This window comes from Eschrichtius robustus, chromosome 13, assembly GCF_028021215.1.
Source record: "Eschrichtius robustus isolate mEscRob2 chromosome 13, mEscRob2.pri, whole genome shotgun sequence".
Lineage (NCBI taxonomy): Eukaryota > Metazoa > Chordata > Mammalia > Artiodactyla > Eschrichtiidae > Eschrichtius > Eschrichtius robustus.
The window spans coordinates 18,617,053-18,639,704 of NC_090836.1; the positions used below are offsets into that span (position 1 = coordinate 18,617,053).

At 39.6% G+C, this 22,652-nt stretch overlaps 1 protein-coding gene across 1 annotated transcript in view; it reads right to left on the reverse strand.

Moving 5' to 3' along the window:
* Positions 1 to 22,652, reverse strand: part of ST8SIA1 (ST8 alpha-N-acetyl-neuraminide alpha-2,8-sialyltransferase 1) — a 151,954-nt gene that overhangs the window by 51,011 nt on the left and 78,291 nt on the right. Inside the window, exons 3-4 of the mRNA XM_068561415.1 lie at positions 8,982 to 9,091; positions 2,872 to 2,964 (exon numbers count right to left, since the gene is read on the reverse strand). Of these exons, the coding sequence (XP_068417516.1) occupies positions 2,872 to 2,964; positions 8,982 to 9,091 (203 nt within the window). The remainder of the gene's footprint in view (positions 1 to 2,871; positions 2,965 to 8,981; positions 9,092 to 22,652) is intronic.

The following is a 22,652-nucleotide window of genomic DNA, read 5'->3' on the forward strand; positions in this document are numbered from 1 at the left end:
ATCACACTAAAAATTAAATATAGAGCACTGAGTTTTGGTCATTCATTTAAGTTATTCAATACTAACTCACAAATTTGACTGGCATTTTTGGTTTTCAGTGACATTTTTTAAACTAACTGTTTATTATGAAAGTATATACCTATAAAGCTATATTCACTGACAGCAAAAAGGCTTACCATACAAAATTGAACAGAAAACTATAGTACAAATTTTGGAAAATGTCAAATCATATATGTAGCATTAAGTCCAAAAAATAGGAAGAATAATCTGAATATAGAAAGAACAAAAACACAAAACTTCTAAGTCCATTTATACAGTCTTGATGAAACCTAAGAGGACATTATATCCATAAAAAATATGCTGCTTTGAGAAAAATAATTTAGCTCACAAAAAACAAAAATACAATTAAGAAGTGGAAATGGTAGACTACATAGCCGCATGAACACAACTAAAATACGATTTACTGAGCTGAAAGGGGTTATTCTTGGGACACAACACACACATATACACACACAAAGCTACATGGTACAAGGAAAGAGTTAGAAATCATGGTTAATATATCTAGAAGTTCTAATATCCACTTAATAGGAGGACTAGAAAGAAAGAGCAAATATAATGAAGAAGAGAAAATAATCAGGCATATAAGAAAGAGAATGTTCACAAAGATGAAAAGCAATACTAATGATAGCTAACATTTATATAGTGCTTACAATATACCAGGCACTGTTCTAAGCATATATATAATTACAATATACATATATACACACACATATTTACACATATATACATCTACATATATATGTAGTTTAATTCATTGTAAGTATGAATTAAACTAAGTATTATTATCCCTGCTTTATAGATGAGGAAACTGAAGGAGGAAGTGTTAAGTAACTCAGTCAAGCTCACACAGCTGTGAGTGGGCGAGCAGGAAGCAAAACCCAAGTCATCTTGCTTTAGAGGACAGACTCATAACCACTACACCTCCACATCTTCCAACTCAAAAGACCTCTCATTAATGTGCCAAGCAACATTAATGAAAAAAGAGACCCACTCTGAGATATATCTTGGTAAACTTTCTGAATTTAAATGGTAAAAAGAAATGTATACGTTTTAGTGGAGGAAGGAAAGAAAGATTTCCCTCAAACAAAAAAATGAATAAATTTCCATTAGATTTTTGGTTGGCAACTCTGGGTGCCAGAAGATAATGAAACAATATCTTCAAAGTTCTGAAGAATATATGAAATATCTGAAAAAAGTGTACCTTGTGTTAGTTATAGTTATTTACAAATGGTGAGGTTTGGGGTGATTCTTTTTGTTACCATCTTCTTTGTATTTTTCTCTCTTAATTTCTTATAACGAACATATATTTTTGTGGAAAAACATTAAGATCAGTGTTATAAAAATAAAGATAGTCACATGGATTAAATTTCTTAAGTATAAAAAATGAAACTATAAATGCACTAAAAAAATACAGGATAATATTTTCTCATTGGAGGGAATGTGGGTAAGGAAGACTGTCTAAAGATAGTTTTTTTTTAAAAAAAGGAAAAGACTGACAAGTTTCATTGTATAAAAAATGTTGAATTCTGATAGGACAGAAGTTAAACAGATTAGAAGAAAATATTTGCTCCATATATAGCAAACAAAGACTTAATATCTATACAGTTCTTATAAATCAACAGGAAAATAGTTTGTAAAAAGAAAAAAGTACGAAATGAGCAAAAAATGCAAACAGGCAATTCACAGAAGAAAAAATACTAATAGTCAATACCCACTCAGCCCTTCTTATATTAAAAAAAAAAAAACACATATTAAGTAAAAAATAATGTAACATTTTTAACTCAGCAAACTGACAAAAATTTAAAAGATGAACAGCACATAATGTTTTCAGTACTGGAAAACAGGCAGTCTGATCCATGACCAAAGAGGAAGTAAATGGTACATTTTGGAAGTGTAATTTCACAGTATCTGTCAAATTAAAAATTGGTTGTGTTTCCCAACATCTATTTTATGGGAATACTTACTTATGAACCAAAACAAGTAGCGTAGCATTGTTTATCAAGTGACACACAAGTGCTATTCACTTGGATAAGACTTCCTTAGGTGGCAAATGCCTGAGCTTAGAATATCTGGGTATTTCACTATTAACTGCCAGTGTACATGGGAGAGCATAAAGGCGATGTTCGACTCTTCTTTTCACAGAGATTGAGTCATTCTCTACGATGAACAGTCCTTGGATAAACAGCTCACAGCTTACCGCTGGGCTTCATCAACTAGAGACCGACGACCCCCAGAAGCTCCCACAGCAGCTGCCAAGATTTCTGGAATCGATACTAGAGTAAGAATTTTCCATCTGCTTTCCCAAATCTGACTGAATATCATGTGATGTACTATATTGTAACATCATATAATCACACATTCCTGTACATTCCCACAATATTGCTACTTTCATGCATTCATATGCAGTAAAGTGGTCACTTCTCTGTTTTTACTCTTTAATAAAGTTGATATGACTTCAGTTCACCAATCAGTGCCAATCAATGAGTTGGGACTGAAGGCAACAAATTGGAAAGTAGTAGTAATGAGTAAGCACGATATTATATTACTTCTTTGAGCAAAACGATGGATTGACATGTTATTTTTACCATCTCTAAAGGCAAGAAACGGAATCCCAGAGGAAGCATGAAATAGTGTTTGGATTCCCACAATCCTGTCTAGTTTATTTACAATTCCCTCCTTCATCCTTCCTGCCTATCCAGATGGTTTTCTTCTTTGTTTCCCAAACTGAATTATATTCACTGCCTTTAAGATGTTAAATACTTCGAAAGCCTTCCTTTTAATTCCTCGCAAACAGAAGTCATAAACTCTTACCTTTGCCGAATTATGCTGGGGTTAGCCGTCACTAAATGACTTTTGGATCCAACATCCTTAGTGTATTCACTTGACAAAGGAGGAAGATTGCATCTAGAGAAACAAGAACAAGCACTTCAGAATGATTTACATACTTTTAAATCAGGTCAATTATCATGGCAAATAGGAATTTTACTAAGTCTAGCTCAATTCACAAATAACTGTTTTTATCACCTCTCCCTTTTAATAGACATTAGATGACTAACTCTTAGCATCTTCAAAACGCTGTCATAAAAACTATTTCTGTTTTAGAAGAAAGAAAATGTCAGCTATAGAGGTAAAGGATTTACTAAAGGAAAGAGATATAACTAAAATGAATTTATTCCATTCAAAATATTTTTGAGGTGATAAGTCAGGGTATATTAGACTTGAAATTAGTGTTCAGGAGGGTGTAGTCCCCTAGAAGACACAGGACCTACAGTGTTCTCTGTGGATACCAACAAACTTCAAGAGAAAAGGAAGAATTGTATTTGCTTGTGTTTTTCATTCTTTTCCCAAATTCTAAATTATAATAGTACATTCAAGGCAAACTCTGCCACCTAAATCGATGCATGTGCGACTTTGGGATACATGACCAACGTATGGTTGCCTACTGGTGAAGACAAAATAATCTGTCATTTAAAGAAATGCAATGATTCTCCACCATCCCAGTCTAGGCAAGGGAAGAGCACAGGTGACAGAAATAGCTCCTCCTCCCTCATACACACACACACACACACACACACACACACACACACACACACACACAACACAGCCCTGGGTGCTCTCCTCGACCGCAACGTCTTATGAATGCTTACAACGGAAAATATTGCAACTGCAAATCCAAATCCCATGGCTTTCTGCCAGTGAGACATTAACCAAGTTGTCAACTGCCTCAGTTTCCCCATTACACAAAATGAGGATAACGACTTTTCCTCTCCAATAAGGTGGCTGCAAGGATTAAAGTAAGAAATGTATAAAAAGTCCCTACCTTGATGCCTCATAGTAAAAGCTCAAATATATCACATATCAGAAATATCATATAAATATAACTAAATATATATCTATTACTTCTGACCATCCCAAATGAGTCTATAGCCTCCATTAGATTTTCTTTTATTACTGAGTCCTAAGTGCTCCTCTCCACCCATGTCTCTAAGTTGACTCCACAGCAGGGCACCTCTAACTTTTTCTTACTTCAGCAAACCAAAGCATCGTTTATTTGCCGGTAGACATCTTACAAATATAAAGGTCTTGGCCATTCCCCAACTATTAAAATTTCCCTACAAATTTCCCCCAGGACATGGACTTGTCTGAGCACCGACTCAGCTGATCAGCACAAGTTCCTTGATGTCGTCTCGTATTTACCCTGTATTTGACTACTACCACATCAGGGTATCCCAGGCAGAAACTTGTCTCAGTTGATTTGGAATCTTCCTTTCACCTGCTCTTTGGTAACAAGATCCTGGTTCTTCTGGCAGCTCCCCACAGATTAATGTCAGCCAGTTGAGTGCCCACTGAGAACAAACACAACAGGCATGGTGGGAAGCCTGGGGGAAGCCAAGTCACAGAGCCTACTTAAGGCATCTCTAGTCTAGTGGTTGCACCATATCCCAAGAGGTTTCCGAAGACCATGTCGGGGAGTGAGTTTATTCACCGCCAGGCTCATCCGGCCATGGTGCTGACTGTGGTCTTGTGATTTAACTGATCTTTGCAAAGATGAAAAGGACTCCCAGGATAAAACACAGTCTAGAATTTGGGCATTTGTCTTTTTTTTTGATGAATGTAATTTTTTTTTTTTTTTTTTTTTTTAGTTTTTATCGGAGTCTAGTTGATTTACAATGTTGTGTTAGTTTCAGGTGTACAGCAAAGTGAATCAGTTATACACACACACACACACACATATATATATCCATATATATATCCATTCTTTTTCAGATTCTTTTCCCATATAGGTTATTATAGAATATTGAGTAGAGTTCCCTGTGCTATACAGTAGGTCCTTGTTAGTTATCTATTTTATATATAGCAGTGTGTATATGTTAATCCCAATCTCCTAATTTATCACTTCCCCTTTGATCTTGATGGCCCTTCATAACATTTGAGAATCAACCACATTATATTAAACCTGTAAACTCTGAATATTGCCGGAAAGTGCAGTTAACCTGTTTTGTCATCATTAAATGAAACTAGTTGGTATTCCTGAAAAACTACTTTGGTTTTCTGTGCATTCCTCATAGATTGATCCATGGCTCATATGTCTGGGTCCACTTCCCACCTCCTACCACAAAGCAAAAGCTCAGAAAAACACTTCCAGACACTAACTGCCAAATCCTGCAATAGAGGGAAATGCTGAAAACAATAAAGATAATATCTTATACGTTCACTTCTGGAAAATAATGACATTGTGTTCTGGTGTAAATATCTGTTCTTCTGGGTAAACTTTCTCTTCAAGTACAAATTTCTATGATACTTCCCTGTAGCTCTTCTCTTAGAAAAAAAGCACACTATAATTTTAGCTCCTCAACTCCTAAATTGATAATTACATAGACTTACATAAAAGGCACATTTAATACAGTCAGATTGTTTCTAATAAGGCATAATTGTGTAAAAGTGTTTCAAACTCTGCATTATCGCTTGCGGGCTCAATGAATGGATATTAATGGCTGAAGTGTCTTAGTAACTGTACTCGTGATCCTAGAAGATATGATCACAGAATTGATGAGGAATGAATATTCTTTGAAGTGGAGAGTGGAGACGGGTGGGTGATGGGTCTGGAGAGGAATCTTTAAATAGAATAAATTCTAAAACTCCTTTTTAAGTTGCATGTACACTTAAATATGTCAAACACATATAATTGAGCATAATTCAAAGGCACCAAAATTATGTTGTCCTCACTCATATTCCTGAGCCACCCAATTCCTCTCCAGGACACAATCACTGTTATCTCTGTCTTGCACAACTTCCAGATACATTTTATTCAACAATTTTACTTTTTAAAGTATTGCTTTTGGTTACAGAGCAAATGTTTACTTTGAAAAATGGGGAGTTGACTTCTAGCATTAGAAGACGTATTTGAAAATGTCCAAGCAAAGGAAATTATGGCATTGTTATATCGTAATTCTGGAAAACATCTTGAACTGTCACTGGGTATACCACTGTGTACAGGTAAGGCTGTTTTTGGATCTCATCTTTCAATGTAACTGTCCATGTACCCTATAGTCCAGGAACATACTATGTGCTTTCTAATCACACATTTACTCACTAAATGCTTAATTTTGAACATATGATATTACCTCAATTTCCTCAGGGTGCCACCAAAATGTGTATTAAGCAACCGTGCATAAATAGATACATAAATGGTCAAATAAGAATACTTTATAAACAATTTATCAACATTTAATTACTCCCACATTGTAAACTATTAATAAGGCTTTTTAAAAATTCAAAGGTGTTATGATAATGGCGCCATTCTTGAAACTGAATCAAAGGCACGTGCACATCTAGTTTTGATGCTACCTTCTTTGAATTTTTTTCAATCCTCACCTCCCTCATCATTCCATGAACATCTGTTTAATCCTGTGCTGTGCACCCTAATCACAAGCACTCATTAATTCTGAACTTGAATATATCAATATTGATGTATACAATGCAAATGTAGTCTTGCTTATTTGTAATAAATAATATAGGTAACCCCCTAAGATGCTTAGGCCTGATCTCGTGCACGTTAAGTGTAAAATATCCATCTTCCTAAATGTAGTGACAAACACATGCCCACTCAGGAATACTAAAAAAATACATTTATTGTACTAATGCCTCCTTCCACATTGCACTCAGACCTCTTGAAATCACTTAACTTTCCTGAATCTGTGAGTATAATATTTCCACTCTTTCTTCCTTACACAGTTTCTGGAAAAAGCAAATCAACTTATACTCGAGAGCAATATGAAAATGGAAACTAGACTACGTGAATGTGATACAGTGGTGTGATAGCCACATCATCACAGAATCAGAGTTTCCACAATGGAAAGGCTTGGGGTATCGTCTGCAGCCACCTCCTCACATAGATTAGAAAGCTGAGCTGCAGCAAAGGTACAGTGGTGCACTGCGGGTCACAGAGTGAGTTTGCAGCAAGGGCTGGTCCTCCAACCCCTCTGTTTTCTTTGCTGGCCCTTCAGCCTCCACCTAACACCAATGTATTAGCGGGGGTACCTCTGCTCTTCAGGTAACTGTCCCCACTTCTACAGCTTAAATCCCATCTCACCACGCTCTCCCCATGGCTCACAACCCTGTGGCAGCACTTGGCGTCCTTCCTACCTTAGAGCTTGGACACGGTGGCCTATGTCCAGAGTGGAATGGAGAGAGGGCTCTGCCCAGATGCCACTTCCCCTCAGAAGGTCCCCACTCACTCATCATCTGCTTCTGAGTCACCCCAGTCACAGCACTGGCACATCTCCAGGTTTTAAGTCCATGAGGGAATTGTTCAACATACCATTCCCAACCCCAGTGAAGACCCAATACAAAGTAGGTGCTCACCAAACTGACATCAACTTGAATTTAGAGAGCTACATTTTTATTGTCTCCATGTTTCCACGGTTTGTATGTATCACAAAAAATAAGAATGGCAATGGAAAGGAAAACAGAGTCTTACACTGGAAAAACTAGGGCAGGGTACCTCCATAAAGGAAAGAGAGATAGAAGAGGACCCCACTCCCACTCTACAGCAGGCTTCACCAGCAAGATAAAGTCTTTCAAGGAGCCCAATCCTTGCTCTCTGAGAGGGAACTTGACCCTCCCCTCAGTACACAGCTTCCTTGAAACACTCTCAGACAGGCTTTACTCTCCCCTACTCCACTTAGCTCAGAGCCCAGGGGTGGTTCAGTGTTCTCCCAGCTAACTTTTGTTACTTCTAGACCATTATCTATTTATCCTTAAAAATGAACACAAAACACAACCGCCACCCCCCTTCAGCTTTCTGCCCTCTGTGTTGCTGGAGACCTCAGCCTTCCTGGCCCCGGAGCTTTTTGGCCCCTGGTTCACAGTCATTTCCACTTCACTGAGACTTCGGGGCCCACCTGAAAGACCCTCCCCAGAATAGCCTCCAGGTGCCTACACTTCTTCAGTAACAAATGTCCTTTTTTTCTACAACACGTCTGCACATCCCCCAGAGAAGGTGAAGTCACATTCTCCAGTGGGCCATTCTTTGACATTAGCTCTCTTTTTTCCACCTTCTCTCATCTTTCCCACCACCGCCCCCTCCAGCTCTGAAGAACCCCATCATTTGGTCCCATTGGCCCCCTTCCTTTCTCCTTCACGCCTCTCAGGGCCCACTTCCCATCCAGCCGAGACTTCAAAGTGTGTCACTTCACGCTCTCTCTAGCCAGGACCCTCCATGCTGTCCCTTCCCACCCTTCTCTCCTCTCCACCAGACAATCCCAAGCCTGTGTCCACCCAATTACTCGCTATCTTCCCTTCTGGTCAAAATTACCCAACGGCGCAGGTTGGTGCCATTTCAGTGTCATGGTCTCTACTCTTGGCTGGATGTGTCCTAGCAGTTCCTTTACACACCCCTGCAGGATCACGTCACCACTCTGCTCAGTCCCCTTACCAAGCTTCCTCTTTGCTCGAAATGTAATCCCCCTCCTTCCTTCCAGTTTTCCTTAGTCCTGCCCAGATCCAACCCCTCTTCGAATCCTACTCACTACTTCCAAATGCTTTTGTGAAAAACAAAGCAGCAGAGTGTGTAGAATGAAATGCATTAATGAAAATGTTTGTTCATAGAGAGTTTGTCTTAAGAACAAGTCTTAAAGTTGGAGTCACCCAACTGTATCGTCTAAAATTAAATGAGTGTTTCCACTCTGGGGGTCTCCCCACGACCTCTGAAGCTCTCTCAGCTTTGCACTTTCTTGGGGCCCGTTCCCTGGCTCCCCTGGCCTGTCTCCTCAACTCACTTATATGGGAACTTGAAGGGACGCTGAAGAGCAGCTACAGCTGATTAATCACCAGCGACTGGTTTCCAAAGGCCCCGGGGCTGGCAGGCGGGGTGGGGGAGAAGAGAGGAGGCAGAAGCCGCGCTGTGGGAGCTCTCTTACCGCATGACAAAATTTGCTTCATCTATTTGACGGCCACAGTCACTCTTCTTCAGAATCCCACCATTTCCCACCACCGCGCATTTCTTCAAGGGCAGCTGGAATGGGGTTGCCTAGCAACAGAAAACAAGGCGGGTTTTCACTGCAGAGAACACACAACCACTCACAAAATCATTGTTTACAGCAGACCCGGCCAGAGAATTTGGCTGAAGACTGGGCAGAGGGAAAAGAGCATGTAGAAAGATGTCAGGAAGTTTGCAAGGAACAAACGAGCCTATTCCTTTGAAATAAAAGGGGTTTTTTTTAGCTCCCTGAAGTGTATTTCAATATAACGTTTTTTGGTATCAAACTGGCCGTGCACATAGTAGGGAGTGACTGCTAAAGAAAATGGAAAAATCCCCACTAAACATTCTTAGGATTCTTTTTAAAGGCATTAAGCTGGGAACAAACTCAAATGAATTCTATTCCCCTATTTGGATGCAATTCCATTCATTCATACAATCAGTCATTCAATCAACGTTGCTGGCGTTTCCTATGCTAACTGTTGGGGATAAACGCGAAGACAGAGAAATCACAGGTCTCAGAATTCACAGTTTGGGATATGAGGAGAGTGTGAACACAGAAACTTATGTAACAGACCCTATTGTAATGCTGAACTTGCTGTAGAAGAGGTATGTTTCACATGCTGTGGAGAATCCAGAGAGGGGCAAGAAGGCACGTCTGTCAAGCTGATTCGGGGAATGCTTTCTCACTCGAGATGAATCTTTAAGGATGAGAAGATTTTGCCAGGCAGAGAGAGCAGCATAAACAGAGGCACAGAAGTATGCTGAGCAAACGCTGTGTTTATGAGCACATGAACACTCTGGGTGGGTCTGTCTAGAACTTAGGAGGCACTAAGGGACAAGTGACTTGTGTCCATCCAGGCAGCATATAACTTTCTGCAGACATTGAACGGGACTGCAAAGAAAATGTTCCGTGTACCTGAATGTTCCCTGGGGTGCTATTTATAGTACCAGGGAATATCAAAACCCAGCACTAGCCCCTGGAAGTGAAATGTGACATTCGGTCTCTTTTAGCTGGGTCAGCAAGAACCACGAGGCACAGCATTTCCTGCTTGCTGAAACCAGGCACAGTAGTTGGTGTTCTCTGGGGGAACACCTTACATCTGCATAACTGGGACATAAAATAACCATGCCGATATTAAGTCAGCCATCCTTGATGAATCTGAAGAGCATAATATGGATTACACCAAAAGAATAAATGAATACCCGCATATATGCACATAAAGTAATTAAAGCAGAAAAATGAAATTCCAGGGGTGTGAGTGATCACTGGTAGGTGAGGGGCACTCACTGTAGCACAAGAAGGGGATTTCACTTCCTTGATTTCAATTTTGTAAAAGGAATAGCCAGAGCTATGACAATATAGCTGATGAAGATACAGTACTGAAACTGTAGCGTCTAAGCATTTGCAGATGGGAAAGACTTCCCTTCGTAACACTACAGCAGAGACTGTCCAGTGACCTCCAGATCAGGATACAAGAGAGGAGTGTCAAGCAAAGGCCAGCACTCCAACACGCCCAGGATAAGCCAGGATGACACGTGGCATTCTTCTCAGTCACTCCTGGGAGGAAGGTTTGAAATCAACAAACACATGGGCTAGATCTGTAATTTTTTAGATGTAGATTTAAGTCTTTATGCTCAAATTAACTGTTCTTTTATTCCACGAGTATTTATTAAACACCTACTATGTCCCAGGCACTGTCCTGGGTGACAGGGACATAATAATCCCTGTTCACAAGGAGCTTACATCCTAGCAGAGAAATGGATGATAAATAAGACAAATGAGTAAATAAACAGAATATCAGATGGTGACATGGGCTGTGGAGAGAAAGAAAATCATTGGCATGAGAAGATGAGGAAATACTTTTGAAGAGGACTTGCCATTGAAATAGGGTGGTCAGGAGACATGGAAGCAAATCCTTGAAGGACAGGGGGTAGTGAACCTTACAGGTACCTGTGGGAACCACTGGGAGGGAACACTCCTGGGGTGTGAAATGAAGAGGAAAGAGCCCACTGTGTCTGGAGATGAGTAAGCAAGGGACAGAGAAGGAGGAGAGATTAGAGACTTACCTGGTAGGAAGGTTGGGGAACAAATTCTGTAGAGCTTTGGAGGGTACTGTAAAGACTTTGGGCTTTATTATGAGATGAGAATCAAGTCAAGGTAGGGTGAGCAAAGGAGTGACGCTATAACGTATTTTGGAACAATCACTCTGCTGCTGTGTGAATAGGCTGTAAGATGTCATGCACAGAAAGAAAGAGACCAGTCTCCTGAAACAGCAGACTAGAGATTTTGGTGGCCTGGGCTAGAGTGAGAGCAGTGGGGCTAGTCAGAAGTAACCAGATTCTGGAGATGTTTTGGAGGAAGAGCTGACCGGATTTGCTGATGCAATGGAAATAGGATAAGAGAAAAAGAGAGGAATCAAGAACGATGCCACAGTCTGGGGCTTGGACAACCGTGAAGACAGACTTGCCATTTACTGAGACATGGAAGATGATAGAGAAGCAGGTTTTGGAGGGGGGATAATTTGGAGTTCAATTTTAAATATGTCAAGTGTGAGATCCCCATTAGACATTTAAGTGGTAATGTCAAGTAGGCAGTTGAATATATGAGAATACAGTCGGGGAACTGGTCTCTCCTGGAGATAGAAAGATGGAGGTGATCAGCATATAGGGGGTATTTAAAATCAGGGGACAAGCTGGTGAATGAGTGTAGACAGGAAAGAGAGGAGGTCTAAGAACTGAATCCTGGGAGGCTCCAACAAGAAGTCAGGAGACTGAGGAGAAATCGGTAAAGGAGACAGAAGGAGTGGCCCATGGAATGGGAGAGAAAAACAGGAAAGTAGGGTGTCTTGCAAGCAAAGTTTAAAAAAAAATATCTCAAGATACTCAAGAAGGATGGGGAAAAATTGCAGCAAATGCTATTGATAGATTGCGTAAGATAAGTGCGGAAAATTGCCACGGGATTTTGCAATATGGAGGTCACTGGTAACCTTCCTCAGGACAGACCTGTTTCAGGAGTGAGGATGGAAGCCTGATCTGAGTTCAGTGAGCTATGCAACTATCTGTATATAGTTTATGTCAAAAGTGTGGGCTCACTCATGCTCTACTAATATTTAGTTTGCTTTGTAAAAGCCAACTTAACCCCCGCTCATTGTTGTTAAAGGAAAGTCCCTGGACCAGATCGACCGACAATACCAGTTTTCCAAGCAAGAATCTGGGCACAGAACAAGCAGAGCTGGGAAGCGGCAGCAGGAGTAGCAGCGTAAACCTGGGTACAAATACTACCTCCTAACTTCCAGATTGTGGGACCCGTGAGCGTTCCACTTCCGGTCTCTAAAGAGGGATAATGCTGCACAGGACTGACTATATGAGATTATATGAGATGAGGTACATAAAGCATCTCACTGAGCCACTAGCATGGTGGTCCTCCCATTATCCTTCCCCTCTTCTTTCATCTCTTTCCTCCTTCTAGCAGAGTTCACTGACTTGTTCAAGCCACAAAATACTTAGATTCCATGGGTTTGGAAGAAACATGGTAAAATAGTGATTTATCACACTCTATCTTAACAACTGGAATAATTTTATTAGCAGAAAATTTACCTACTTTATATGGTGTTTACCTGTTCTTACATTATATATACGTATATGTCATATACAGCATATATGTATATATATGTTTTATACACACACACACACCATTACACTTTTTTAAGCCTTTGAACAAAAGCCCAGTTGAGGAGGAAGCCAATTCTGACTTTGTGCTGGTAATATTTGCTTACTTCCTCTTCATTTGGTCAATGCTAGCCCTCACACAAGAAATTTCATTTCAATAACTGTTTCTCTGGTATCTGGGTGCATTCTTCTGGGCATTGGTAATATGCCAGTGAACAAAGGAGCTCACCAAAGTTTTACAGAGAAAAAACTTAATTGAGAAAATACTGCGGAATTTTGTTTTTAACTAATTGAGATAATACTATCATTATTCTATTTTACACACAAAATATTTTAACTTGGCAATGGTCGATGCTTACCAGAATGATCCGTGAACAAGGTGTCCTCCTTTTGGTGTATATTACATAGAAAGAATTTTGGTCATCCATTTCCACAAAAATATTATGATTCTGTCAAGGACTATTTTTGTTAAGGCGCTAACTGCATCCTTTCTTTTCAAAGGTATCTCCTTGCACCCATGTAAGAAAATATCTACTGGGTCTGAGAACATAGTAATACACTATAACACTCTTCCTGCTAACCTTAAAAAATACTACTCTAAATGAAAGGATGGATTAGGCAGACTGACTACAGCAATGGTCTCAAAATATTGCTTGACCACCAATTCACCTTATAAATCTTTGGCCAAGTTTTTTCACCTATCACTGTTCCATCTATTAATGGCCATCTTCTTAATGACTCTATTATATTAACCATCTGGATTCAGATTATGGTTTACCAGGCCCTGCAAACTCTCAGTGCCTCACTGGAAGTCAGGCATGATAATAACTATCCCATCTGTCTCCCAGTATGATTATGAGAATTAAAATCAGCTGAGGTGTTGAACATCATCAGAAAACTCTGAAGTCCCATATAAAATATATGAGACTAGTACATTATTAAATACTAAAAGAATTAAATTATCTGGGGAAAAATTATCATTACATTGCTAAAGCACTACTATTACATATAGTTTACCTTTGTGCGAGATACTTGCAATTTCAAAGGTTTACATAGATTTTGAACAAAATATTTTCTAATCATTGGCCCTTAGAGGGTATATCTACTACTCTGATCAATCAATGAGTTTTTAAATGCACATTTTTGTATGAATCAATCCAAGTATCATATCTTTTTTGCTCACTGTTCTATATGCAAACTAAGAACAGATCAGATGATCAACAATTTGTTCAAGAATTATTTAATTTGCAGATTTCTACTGAGCATCCAATCTATTTTAAGCAGTGTCTGACCTAAAGGCATTTTCTTAATGTCATAATGGATATATTATTCGTTTATTTATTTTTAAAATTTATTGACATATAGTTGATTTACAATGTTGTGTTAATTTCTGCTGTACAGCAAAGTGATTGTTATACACATATATACATTCTTATTTTATATTCATTTCCATTATGGTTTACCATGGGATACTGAATATAGTTCCCTATGCTATACAGTAGGGCTTTGTTCTTTATCCATTCTGTATATAATAGTTTGCATCTGCTAATCTCAAACTCCCAATCCATCCTTTCCCCACCCCCCTCCCCCTTGGCAACCACAAGTCTGTTCTCTATGTCTGTGAGTCTGTTTCTGCTTTTGTTTTGAATTTTATTTTTTTATAAGCAGGCTCCTATTAGTTATCCATTTTATACATATTAGTGTATGTATGTCAATCCCAATCTCCCAATTCATCACACCACCATCCCCCGCCCCGCTTTCCCCCCTTGGTGTCCATACGTTTGTTCTCTACATCTGTGTCTCTATTTCTGCCCTGCAAACTGGTTCATCTGTACCAATTTTCTAGATTCCACATATATGTGTTAATGTTATTTGTTTTTCTCTTTGACTTACTTCACTCTGTATGACAGTCTCTAGATCCATCCACGTCTCTACAAATGACCCAATTCATTCCTTCTTATGGCTGAGCAATATTCCATTGTATATATGTACCACATCTTCTTTATCCATTTATCTGTCGATGGGCATTTAGGTTGCTTCCATCACCTGGCTGTTGTCAACAGTGCTGCAATGAACATTCGGGTGCATGTGTCTTTTTGAATTATGGTTTTCTCTGGGTATATGCCCAGTAGTGGGACTGCTGGGTCATATGGTAATTCTATTTTTGGTTTTTTAAGGAACCTCCATACTGTTCTCCATAGTGGCTGTATCAATTTACATTCCCACCAGTAGTGCCAGAAGGTTCCCTTTTCTCCACACCCTCTCCAGCATTTGTTGTTTGTAGATTTTCTGATGATGCCCATGAGTCTGTTTCTGTTTTGTAGATAAGTTCATTTGTGTCATATTTTAGATTCCACTTAAAGTGATATCATATATTTGTCTTTGTCTGACTTACTTCACTCAGTATGATAATCTCTAGGTCCATCCATGTTGCTGCAAATGGCATTATTTCATTCTTTTTTATGGCTGAGTGGTATTCCATTGTATATATACACCACATCTTCTTTACCCATTCATTTGTTAATGGACATTTAGGTTGTTTCCATATCTTGGCTATTGTGAATAGTGCTGCTGTGAATATAGGGCTGCATGTATCTTTTTTAAGTTTTGTCCAGATATATGCCCAAGAGTGGGATTGCTGGATCATATGGCAACTCTATTTTTAGTTTTTTGAGGAACGTCCATACTGTTCTCCATAGTGGCTGCACCAATTTACATTCCCACCAACAGTGTAGGAGGGTTCCCTTTTCTCCACACCCTCTCCAGCATTTGTTATTTGTAGACTTTTTTATGATGGCCATTCTGACTGGTGTGAGGTGATACCTCACTGTAGTTTTGATTTGCCTTTCTCTAATACAGTAAGTCCCCTACATACAAACCTTCAAGTTGTGAACTTTCAAAGATGTGAACATGCATTCGCACATCCAATCACATAAGTTAGTTCACGTGTCTGGTGTACATTGTCACATATGTGCATCCTTTACAAGTGGTTGTGCTTTTGTGTACTTTACTGTACTGTACTGTATAGAGTACAATAGTACAGTATCTTTATTTCAAGCCCAGGATGCTGGCAGCAAGCGTAAAAGCAGCGGTGATGTAGCTGGTGCTGCTAAGAAGCACCAAGAGATAACGATGGAAACAAAAGTGAAAATAATTGAGAGAGTGGAGTGACAAGAGGAAGAAGAAGTAACTGAAGAACTGAAGAGATTCACAACACAGGAGATGGCAAGGGGATTTTCTTTATTTGAGGAGGCACTGTTAGTATTTGAAGCACAGGACTGGAACGTAGAATGGTACACGAAGGTTGCAGCAGCCATTCAGAATGCAATCCAGTGCTACTGTGTCATCCATGATGAGAAAAAAACAGCTACTACCCAGACATCACTAGATCGTTTTTTCAAGAGGGTAGATAGAATTGAATAAAGCAAGGAACCAGAACCTCTGTCATCAACGTCAGGCGTGAGTGAAATTGCAGCTTGCCCTACGTCTCCTGTTGCTGACGATCCTTCAGCTCTACCATCTCCCACCTCCTCCCCCTCCTCCAGTCAGTAACTCTTCTTGCCTGTTCACTCGATGCCAGCCCCTGTATGCCAGCTGTTGTACTGAACTACTGTACTTTTCAAGGTATGGTACTGTAAGATTAAAAATGTTTTCTTTATTTTTCGTGTTTGTTTATGTATTATTTGTGTGAAAAGTATTATAAAACTATTATAGTACAGTACTACATAGCCGATTGTGTTAGTTGGGTACCTAGGCTAACTTTATTGGACTTACGAACAAGCTCTCAGAATGGAACTCGTTCGTAGGGGACTTACTGTAATTAGCGATGTTGAACATCTTTTCATGTGCCTCTTGGCCATCTGTATGTCTTCTCTGGAGAAATGTCTATTTAGGTCTTCTGCCATAATGGATATATAATCTCCAAGCTTCAAGAACAAACATGAGACCCACCACTCTCTAAACATAAGCTGATTAATGAAGCCATTCAGAATCTTGCTTCTGAGACACCCTTACCCTTATTACGGTCCACAGCCTGCACTGCCTGTGCCTCTTCTTAAATAGCCCTGATGCCTGACTTCCCTTTTCATTCAACAATTATTTGTTGAGCCCTAATATGCGCCAGGAGCTGTTATGGATGCTGGAAACGTACTGGTGAACAAAATAGACATATACCCTGCTCCTGGAAACAGGAAAAACAGAATTTAACAAATAGGAAAGTACAGAATGCTATAAGGTTAGGGAAAATCTCTCTGAGGAACTGACACTGGGACCTGAGATCTGAAGTTTTCAGGCATAAGAAACGTAGTTGAGATTTCGGCCTATTAGATCATCTTAGGAAGATTGGGGAAAAAAAGACAAAAATTAGAGTCTTTGATGTTTTATGGCATGAATGAAAGTGAAAAGACTTGTTACAGGTTGGAAGACTTTTTCAGAAACAAACTACAAACGCCAACTGTGAAAATATTCCTGGCTGAGAATATGCCTTGAAGAAAGCTATTAAAAACTGAAGAACTTAAACCCTGTTCTTTGTGCCTTATGTAAATAGCTCCAAAGTGTCCCAGAAAGACTTTTATAATTAAGTGAATAAAGCCTTATTTACCAAGTCATTTCCAAAGCCAAACACGTCACTTCCTCTTCCTCTTCATGGGCAATCCACACAAGACAACAAAGTAGTAAGACCCAGTGACCTTGATCACCTACTCATCTTCCATCACATAGACATAACTAGATGTCCTCAATGATAATTACACTACCTCTATGAGCGACTGAGTTAACCACCATCAATCTCTAATTCTTAGAGTTTGGGCTGGCCTTGCAGGGAGGGGAGGAAGGACAGGTGTGGGAAAAAAGAAACGTGCAAACCATTTAGTAAATAAAGAACTGGATTAAACAAAGTTGTGGTAACTATATTCACAGGAATACACAACATTTTAGTAACAGCGCCTCTGATCACAAATTAGAAGTGCAGAAGTCAGCAAGGGACTGCTACACCTCTGGCCAGGGTCTGCGGCCCCTGTCCAGCAGGAGGAAGTTTCAGAAGAAGAGACCTTCGGCCCTTTACCCCTTAAGAATAAGGGTGTAGAGTCTCTCAGCGGGGAATGAGACAGGCTGGGACCTGGGACCCTTTGCTGCAGTGCTGCAGAGCTTGTACTGGACACACCTCTCCTCCAGCAACAAAATACAAAGAAACTGTATGGGACTAAAAATAACTGTGTACATGCCCAGCTGGGGCAAAATTATGGACAAAAAAGAGACCAAAAAACCCAACTGCCACTCCTGAAGAACCTGGAGCAAAAGCAGGGTAGTGTGCATGCGCCCTGAACAGAACACCACAAAGGGGTGGGCAAATCACTGAAGCCACCCCTCCGGCCCTAGCCCTGGACACACCCCTACCCTCACCCCCATATAAGGAACAAGCTCGCCCCCCCTTGGGGAAGCAAGCAAGCAAGGGAACCTGTTGTTTGTTCTCACTCCCCACCCCTGCTGCAGCAGGGGCCCCAATAAAGCCTTGCCTGAAAAAAAAAAGTTACAATATTCTTGGAGAGAGAGGGTATCTTTTAGGCATGTCTAACAATGTAAAAAATTAGCATCAGAATCAAAGAATAAAAAATGTTCTGCAGAATCACTGTAGGACAAAACTGGAGATTAGGGAGAAGGCTGTAATGTCCCTACATCCAGGTCATAAAAATAACTAACCTTAAATCTAGGCTTCTTGGGAGCACCAGGAAGCCAAAAAGTTTGAAATCCTGGAAGCGACCCACTTGGATTCTATCCACGGTGAAGCTCGACCAGATACAACCTAAGCCCTAAACAGATGAGAGGAGGCTCTAAGGTGTCCAGAATTAGGAGAACTGAGTAACAGACTGAATCAGATTAAGCAGACTAGTGGCCAGTGAAATAACTTTAATATCAAGAATTTCTGTAAGCAGTGAATTTGTATTTTAAAATGCTCTCTTGCTTTTGAAGATGGTAACAAAAGACTCCATTGTTTTAAATTTAATACAGGATATATCAGATTATTATAACTCCCACCATACTTCACTAATTCAATATAAGTTTCTCAGATGCACTGGGTGATTTTTGGACCTAACTTGTTCTAGATTCTTCTTCCTCTAGCTTCTTTCTATCATTCTGTTTCTATTGTACCCGTAACCTACATTCCTCGCCTTCCTAATTTTATACTTGGGAGGAAGGGGAGAAATGCCATAAATATTGCTGAATAAACATGGTTTCATAAACTAAAAAACAAATGAGGCTGTCAAGCTAAATTTTGCTGGTTTTGTTACACATGTAACTTTATGCTGATACTTTAAGCTGGAAGAGTTGGCACTTCTATTTTCACGCTTCACAATCCAAAGGAAAAATCTTTGTTTTGCTTTGCTACTCCCTCCAGACTTCTCTTTTATAGGAAGGAGGAGTAAGTCTTCCTTGTCATGCAGTTTTCAAGCTAGAGAAATTACCAAGCCTTTCAGTCCTTAGAACACCACCAAGTACCATGATTAAGAAGAGGAATCAGTGTCAATGTTAGATGTGGGTCTCAAGTCCTAATAGAAAAGCAGGGATTTTGATTTGCAACCCTTTAGATAGGCCTGAAAGGCTGTCACTATATGCCAGCTGCTATTAGTGATGAAGTCAAAACATATGCTTGCCCCTATTGATGAAAATATCAAGTTTTTGTCCATAAGAACATGAGCTCACACATCTAATTGCATCTAACCCATTCATTTCTATGTACCCTCACCCATGTATCCGCATGGACTCCCACACATAATTATGCTTCACCCACACACATAATTTAATTTCTCACCCATATGTTAATTATATCCTCAACCTAGGCATCTAAATACACCCCCCCTCCGCCTCACATCTAATTACAGCCCCCCTCTTCTGAATGTAATTACACCATTCAGCCACCCATCTAATTATGCCCTCCTAGACTATTTAATTGCACTGCCCTGCTCAAGGACCTAATTACATTCTAACCAGTGCATCAATGAAGCCCCCAGCCCTCCAACCATATTCTTCAGATGCACATCTCTTTATCTCTGTATCCCACTTTATTATTTCAACTAAAGACTGGCAAGTTCCCACAAGCAAATTCCTAGTAAGTATGGCGCCCAACAAAACAGGCAAAATAATGACAAGATGCAGCTGAATCAAAAGCAGCTTTGGTCCTTTCCAGTAAATAAGCTTTTTCCAATATTTGCTTTTTTGGTTATTTAACCAGCCCCGTTGGAAGTCCAAATTAAATTTTCAGATGTTTTCTTATTTTGCATGTTTAAGCATTTTTATGATGAAAACATCTAGCAATTAATTTATTTCAGAGACTAATGCTTCTCATTACAGATATTTAATTATTGAACCCTTTAAAAAGATATTACCCAAAACTTCACCTGGGGATATATACTTATAAATACTAATTACAGAATATTTGTACATCCCTACCACTCAAAAAAGGTTAACTGTTCTTCAATTATACAAAATGAATTTCCAGAAAGTTGTTGTTAAGATCTGTATTTCCCATTCCACTAATAAAATTATTATTTTAAAAAAGATTAGTTCAGTATTAATAGTCTTTCTACATAGGAGGCATCTCTGGAAATTGAATGATGTGAATATTTGTATATTGGGTACTGTTTCCCTATTAAACTTTCTGACTCAATCCATTATAAAAAAAAATAACACTTAAGCATTCCAAGGAATATTATGTATTTTTCACATATCTATTATTCTGGACATAACTTTTGGAAGCCAAAAATAAAACATCAGTTCAGATTGTAAGAACAAATCTGACTCCTTATTAGATCTGTTCCTTTTACTGTGCTTAGTCATGCTGACTCTGCACCTTTTGTAAAAGAATGTTGCCTATAGCCTGAAATATATAGGATGGCCTATTCTCAGGGCTCTGACCTTTAAGAGTCCATTCATATAGAGATAAAAAGATGCAGAACAGAGAATAATTTTTGTCTTGTTGGAAGTTGGCAAGAACATCATGACCTACGTGGACAGCTGCAAGAACAAAGGATTCCGACCCCAAGAAGTCTGCAACAACTAACCAAGCCTCTCATTCACCGCAGCCATATAAAGAAACGAAATCGAGTTATTTGTAGTGAGGTGGATGGACCTAGAGTCTGTCATACAGAGTGAAGTAAGTCAGAAAGAGAAAAACAAATACCATATGCTAACACATGTATATGGAAACTAAAAAAAAAAAAAAATTGGTCATGAAGAACCTAGGACGGGAATAAAGATGCAGACATACTAGAGAATGAACTTGAGGACACAGGGAGGGGGAAGGGTAAGCTGGGACAAAGTGAGAAAGTGGCATGGACATATATACACTACCAAATGTAAAATAGATAGCTAGTGGGAAGCAGCCGCATAGCACAGGGAGATCAGCTCAGTGCTTTGTGACCACCTAGAGGGGTGGGATAGGGAGGGTGCGAGGGAGGGAGACGCAAGAGGGAAGAGATATGGGGATATATGTATATGTATAGCTGATTCACTTTGTTATAACACATCATTGTAAAGCAATTATACTCCAATAGAGATGTTAAAAAAAAAAAAGTGCTTTGTTGAAACCCTTTGAGGAATTCACGTTTTTTGGGCACGAGCCACCCGTCCCCTTGCATGGCCGTGCAATAAACCTTTTTCTGCTCCAAACGCCAACGTTTCAGTTTGTTTGGCCTCACTGTGTGTCAGGCACACAAACTTGCTGTCAGTAACAAGATGACCATTCATCAGATTTATTGAACATTTCATATTCAATTCCTGGTTAACTGAAGTTTGTTACTGGTCTTGTTTCTGACCCATGGACGCTAAAGCCGTAAGGGGGACTGACTTCCCTGGTGGTCCAGTGGGTAAGACTCCGAGCTCCCAACCAGGGGGCCTGGGTTCGATCCCTGGTCGGGGAGCTAGATCCTGTATGCTGCAACTAAGACCTGGCACAGCCTAAATAAATAAATAATAAATAAAATATTTTTAAAAAATAAATAAAGCCGTAGGAAGGCTGCGCCTGTGCTTTAAGCCAGAGGTTGGCCACATTTCAAAAATTCTCAAAACTGGGGGGCTTTTTATGGTGGAAAGGAAAGGAAATATGAAGGGCATGCACATTGCAAAGGTAGTGACCAGTGATTCTTAGTAGTGAAGCAGAAAGTGGCAGCCACAGCAGCAGAAACTATACCTCATGTCATGGCGAGACTTTGTCTTCTCAGCTCCCAAGGTGGAAATACCACTGAAGGATTCTTTTTCTGCAAATATGCGCAGTTCCTCTTCCTGTTGATGAGCCTTACCCTAGAGCCTGCCTGCCTGCACCCGAGTCCTGGCTTAACGTTTCTTCTGTAACCGCTGGCAAGTTACTTAACCTCAGTGCCTTACTCTTCTCATTCGTAATAATGGTATCCACCTTGTAGAGTTGTTGTGAGGATTAAATGAGTTCTGTCTGGCACAAGGTAAGTGTTCAATAACTGTTATTTTTATTTTTAATGGACCCAGATTTTCTCAGCAACAAGCCTAGAAACCTTGGAGTCATGTTTGCTCATCTCTCAACATCACCCTAACACCTACCTCTTCAAAAGCTCTTCTATGCTTTTTATCTTTCCACTTTCATTGTAAATATTTTTACAACGGCTGGTTACTATTAGTCGGCTTCTAGTTCTTATCTCCCATCCCCCCTTCACTCTCATATACTAGTTATTCTTCTAAGACAAAGGTGATGGTATCACAGGTGTCTGCAGTATGTCCAAATGCGTCAAATAATGCTCATTAAATACATGTATCAATTATCCCTCAATAAATCATTAAATAAACAAACAAAGGCTAATGCAAATCACTCCCCTACCAAAAAAGTAGAAAATGTACTACGTTGTCTGCTGACAAAAACGTTTGAGATCTTCACAGAGGCACTCAGGACCCACCAACACCCCAAACTCCCTGCTCA